This window comes from Eumetopias jubatus, unplaced genomic scaffold (genome assembly GCF_037043125.1).
Source record: "Eumetopias jubatus isolate StellerSeaLion01/CBP00866 unplaced genomic scaffold, mEumJub1_p1.0 scaffold_12, whole genome shotgun sequence".
NCBI classification, from domain to species: Eukaryota; Metazoa; Chordata; class Mammalia; order Carnivora; family Otariidae; genus Eumetopias; species Eumetopias jubatus.
The window spans coordinates 71532201-71537562 of NW_028274818.1; the positions used below are offsets into that span (position 1 = coordinate 71532201).

The 5362-nt window shown below is 60.2% G+C and overlaps 2 protein-coding genes across 2 annotated transcripts; one reads left to right on the plus strand and one right to left on the minus strand.

Moving 5' to 3' along the window:
• Positions 1-2288: 2288 nt before the first annotated feature.
• CLDN9 (claudin 9) lies at positions 2289-2942 on the plus strand. The gene has a single exon (XM_028111842.1). The coding sequence runs from the start codon at positions 2289-2291 to the stop codon at positions 2940-2942; it is 654 nt and encodes a 217-aa protein (XP_027967643.1).
• Positions 2943-4256: 1314 nt separating this feature from the next.
• Positions 4257-4922, minus strand: CLDN6 (claudin 6). Its single transcript, XM_028111840.1, has one exon. The coding sequence runs from the start codon at positions 4920-4922 to the stop codon at positions 4257-4259; it is 666 nt and encodes a 221-aa protein (XP_027967641.1).
• Between the last annotated feature and the right edge of the window lie 440 nt (positions 4923-5362).

Genomic DNA, 5362 nt, shown 5'->3' on the forward strand with positions numbered 1-5362 from the left:
GGGCCCCTCGCAGAGCCCCAGACCCCGGCTCCCTGCTGCCTCCTGACAACTGCTTCAACCTGTGTGTCCGGATTCCTCCAGGCCCCGAGGTTTGCCTCTATTTGCCCTTCTCCTCAGCGGCCCCTCCCGACCATGAAATCTAGGGCCCCAGGGGCTGGATGAGCTGGACAAACTTCCCCTAGATTCCCCAGGCCCATCACAGCCAGCTGGCCCAGCCGCGCGGCCGGCTCTGGCCCCTTCCCACTCCCCGCCATGTCCACCGGGCCACTGCAATCTACCCTACAGCCCCACTCATGGCCGCTGGCGTCAGTATCCATTGTAGCAGTTCTCTCAAGCTTTTTTTGGTCACTGACCCTTTTGCAAATGTGTGGAAAGTATAAACCTCTCTTCCCAGAAGTGCTAAAACCCATTCCCAGAAGCCGTGCACCCATCTGAAGTTAAAATCCCTTATAGACTAAGCCCCACTGAACGGGCAAAGAGGCGCCCAGTGCACACCACTCCCAGGGCCCTAGAGAGGTGCAGTGAGTGACCATGTGTGCAGGGGAGGGGGTGGTGGCAGCTCCGAGGCCTGCCCCCAGTGGCCCTGTTAGCTCCCAGGCCATCAGGGAGTGCCTCCTCATAGGGCAGACAGGCCGTGGGCCATCCTCAGGAAGAGGTGTGGAAGTGAGAGGCTCTTCCAGATGGGGGCCCAGCTCTGCCTTAGAGGGTTCGCCAGCCACCCAGGAAAAGTGTATGAAAGGAAGGAATTTTCATCAGCATCCCCCACCCCCGTTCCTTTTCCCTCAGTTCCTAGCACCCAGGAAGGGGCTTGAGGGAGTTCTTGACCCCCAGGATGAGGGGCCCACGTTTGTGGGTCCCATAAGGTTTCTCACAGGGGTCTTTGACTTGAGGAGGTTAAGGACCTTGACCTCCCATGATCTGTCCCTAGTTGGTGGCAGGATTTGGATTATAGTGTGTGAGTCCCAGGTTGTCCCCCACAAGAGGAGTCACCGTCCCTGAGGACGGTGAGGAAGGGTTCACCTGGGCTTCACCCCCTTGCCCTCCTCCGTGGGGTCTCCTCCAGAGTGACCACTTACTCCTCATGGAAAAGACTTGGGTCCTGACGCTTCACCCCCATCCAGGGCTTCTGTCTCTGCTACCCTTCCCCCTTCGCCCACAGGCCCCTGTATGCCCCTCCCCTACTTGCACAACAGACTCTTTCTTTATCCCTTGGCCCCTAGAGACCTGAGGCAGCTCAGCTCGGCCCTCAGTTTCAGTATCAGGGCTGGGAAGGGCACACCTGAGCGGAGGAAGAAGTGTGTGTGGGGGGAACTTTTTAGGCCGTTGCCTGGGTGATGCCACCTGAGCTGGGCGCCAGGCACCTGTTGCCTGGGGAACGGTGCAGGCGGGGCCCCTCCCTTGAGAGCAGCCAGGGCCACTGGGCTGGGACTGGAGACAGATCGGGTTCCTGGGGCGGGCAGGGGGACATGAGCGGGGTTGGGGTGTGCGATACCGGGGGATCTGGGTGTGTTTGCAACGCGAAAGGAAAAGCTTTTACAGGGAGGAGTTGCTGGGGGAGGAGGCGGCGGCTCAGGGAGGCAGCTTAACCTCCGTTTGCGGAGCCTACCAGAGCTCTATCACGCCCCCATTCCCCGCTCCCCAGCTGGTCCTCAGTCTCCCCTTTCCTTTGTCCCTGCATTTCCACAGGCACAGAGGTTCTTTCCTTCCCCGATCCGGTCGCGGTACCCCCTCCCAGGCTCCCCATCCCACCCCCAGCCCCGCCTTCTCCCTGTAGCTCCGCTTCCCCATCGGCTTTGCTGCCCCTCCCCCGCCTCCACCTCAAAACCCCGCCTGTATCTGGGAGCCGGCCGAGTCCCCGGGTGACACCCACAGAGGGTGCGCTGCTCCGTGTGAGCCTGAGCCTCTGGCGGCACAAGGCTCTTCTCAGCTGAAGGTGGGTCAGGAGGGGCTTTGCAAGCTGGGCCACAGGGGCGGCGGCCGGGACGTGACTGCAGGGTGGCAGGAGAGGCAGCCACTGGGCGTCTGGCAGCCAACGGGACCCTCGAGAGGACACTGCTACTCTGCTGAGCAGGACTGTGAGATTGATTGGTGCGTGTCGGGGTCAGAGATAGACCTTTGAGGGGCGCAAAGAGAGGTGCTTTGCAAGAGGCCCACAGATGTGAGGACAGTCCTGGCCAAGGACACGGTCTTTCCCTCGTGCTGGGCACCGAGACCCCCACCCAGCGGCATCGGACCCACCCCTGTGAGTCAACCAGGCCGTCTAGGGTTAAGAAGACCTGAGGGGACAGATGGCTTCAACTGGCCTTGAACTCCTGGGCATGACCCTGGCCGTGCTGGGCTGGCTGGGCACCCTGGTGTCCTGTGCCCTGCCCCTGTGGAAGGTGACCGCCTTCATCGGCAACAGCATCGTGGTGGCCCAGGTGGTGTGGGAGGGGCTGTGGATGTCCTGCGTGGTGCAGAGCACAGGCCAGATGCAGTGCAAGGTGTACGACTCCCTGCTGGCGCTGCCCCAGGACCTGCAGGCCGCCCGCGCCCTCTGCGTCATCGCCCTCCTCATGGCCCTGCTCGGGCTGCTGGTGGCCATCACTGGGGCCCAGTGCACCACCTGCGTGGAGGATGAAGGTGCCAAGGCCCGCATCATGCTCACTGCAGGGGTCCTCCTCCTCCTCTCGGGGATCCTGGTGCTCATCCCGGTCTGCTGGACTGCGCATGCGATCATCCAGGACTTCTACAACCCCCTGGTGGCCGAGGCCCTCAAGCGGGAGCTGGGGGCCTCCCTCTACCTGGGCTGGGCCGCTGCTGCCCTGCTCATGCTGGGGGGGGGCCTCCTCTGCTGCACGTGCCCTCCACCCCAGATCGACCGGCCCCGAGGACCGAGGCTGGGTTACTCCATCCCCTCCCGCTCAGGTGCATCTGGGCTGGACAAGAGGGACTACGTATGAGGTGGAAAGTGTCCCTGGAAGTCTGCTGCTCAGAGCCTTCACCTTGTGCAGGATGCCCTGCTCTGACCCTTGCCGCCGACTGCTAACCCCTGCCCTGGGGCAAAACCCATTTTCCAGACACTCCAATTGGGCCTGGCTAGACCTCATATCAGTTCCCCTGGCTGAGTCCAGAACCTCTTCAGTGGGGTCCCCGCGAGCCCTTCTGCTACCTCCACCCAGGCCGAGCCAGAGCTGATGGGTGTGCTGGCCTGCCCCTGCCTCTCCCGGACAATTGCTTCCTTCTGCGGTCCACAACTTAGTCTGGCCGTCTTCTTCCTGAGGCCACTCCTGTCCCAGGAGGCCGGGCTTCACCCAAAAGGCAGCAGGTCCTTGGCTCCAAAATAAGGAGGGGACCCCTGCCTGCAGTGGGTCCTCTCCAGCTTGGCCACCACCTGCATCCAGAGTTCCAGGCCAGGAGGCCCAGTCTGTCACCCAACCTTCTATGCCCACCTGCTAGTTGGGAATAAACAGAATTTGTACCTTGGCTCTTCTGATCTGTGGTTGGGCAGGGAAGACCAGGCGGCCTTCCCTGGGGCTGTCAGTCCCAGGCCTGCTCCAGGACCTGTCCAGTGCGGACCCTCACTTGCCATGTGAGGCACAAGGATAAGGAAGGTGAGCCCCTTGGTGCTCCCCTCCTCCCCCTGCCAGGCTGGCCCCCAGCAACACCCAAGGCAAGCAACAAAATAAGACATGGTTTATTTAGCAAAAACTGGTGAGTGTGTATGGGGGGAGGTGTGGCAGAAGTGTGCAGGGGTTGAAGGCGAGAGGATCGGGGCGGGGGGGGTCTACAGCACAGCCAGGACAGGACTTGGGACTCAAGATGGAGGAGCCAGAGGTCAGAAGACTTGGAGGCGGGCAGTTCTTTGGTGATTTATCATCCCTGAGGCTCAAGAGCCCGCAGGGGTTCCAGAGGCCTGACCGGTAAGGAGGGACTCAGGGACAGGCTGAAAGCACCTCAACAGCAGGCAGCCTTATGTTGGCTCACAGCTCCGGGTTGGCCTCCCAGATGGGGATGTCCAGGGTGGAGAAAGATCTAGAATCTGTGAAGCATCACCTCCTTGGCTCCATCATCCAGAGGTGAGAAATACCGACAGCAGAGCCCAGGAGAGACTTGGGTTCCTTGGTTAGGTTTTCAAATGAACTTTAAAAATGTCCCTCCTCCAAAAAGCAAAAAAGATAAAAACAGCCCCCAAGCTGTCTGGATTACCATCTCCATGTCTCCAGCTCAGGGGGTTAGGCTCCACTGTCGAGGGAGTCTCCACTCCCCTAACAGATTTAGACATAATTCTTAGTGGGGTACTCAGGGGCCCCCTGAGAGGTGGCATGTGCGGCTGATGCTGAGTATCGGGCCATATAATGGTTCGAGCCCCGGGACCCCCCAGAGGGGCAGGTACAGCACAGCAGCCCCCCGCCCAGCAACAAAAGACCAGAGGCCGCCCAGCCCAAGTAGAGGGAGGCCCCCAGCTCCCGCTTTTGGGCGTCCGACACCAGGGGGTTGTAGAAGTCCCGGATGATGGCATGAGCCGTCCAGCAGATGGGGATGAGGATCAGGACCCCTGAGATGACAAAGATGATCCCAGAGACTAGCACCAGACGGGCTTTGGAGTCCTTGTCCTCCACGCAGGTGGTGCACTTGGCTCCTGCGAGGTAGACCAGCAGCCCGAGCAGGGCCAAGAGGAGGGCAACGACGCAGAGGGCGCGGGCGGCCTGCAGGTCCTGGGGCAGCGCCAGCAGGGAGTCGTACACCTTGCACTGCATCTGGCCTGTGCTCTGCACCACGCAGGACATCCACAGCCCCTCCCACACCACCTGGGCCACCACGATGCTGTTGCCGATGAAGGCGGTCACTTTCCACAGGGGCAGGGCACAGGACACCAGAGCATTCACCCAGCCAAGCAGTGTCAGGATGATCCCCAGGATTTGCAGACCAGCGGAAGCCATGGCAAAGTTGAAGTTGAGAGGAGCTGCACTGGGGGACAGAAGCAGACTAATGTGAAGACAGGCTGGTCCAGACCCTTTGTTCCCAATGAGCTCTAGCCACCACACAGGGCAGCGAGAGTATGAACCCAGGGAGTCAGTACACCATGGACAGGGAACTCCTCCCAAGCCTCATTTTGTCATGGGCAAAACGAACACTTGATGTCTGAGCATGTAATTTTTTCCTTGATTATGTGATCGTCTTGACTTAACAAGAGCGAGTAAGTAAGCAACCCAGTCCTGGCTGCTGAGTGCAAATGAGACATAAAGCCTATACTGATGCTAGTCTACCGCCCCAGCTACTTTGCATACATTTTATCAGACAGCAAAGTAGCAAAAACAAACAAAACAAAACCAGACGGCAATTTCCAGATGGCCTCCTTGGGGCACACAGATGGTGGGTT

Excerpts from the sequence above, each read along its gene's own strand:
- CLDN6 (XM_028111840.1), bottom strand. The coding sequence starts at position 4,922 with ATGGCTTCCGCTGGTCTGCAAATCCTGGGGATCATCCTGACACTGCTT.
- CLDN9 (XM_028111842.1), top strand. The coding sequence starts at position 2,289 with ATGGCTTCAACTGGCCTTGAACTCCTGGGCATGACCCTGGCCGTGCTG.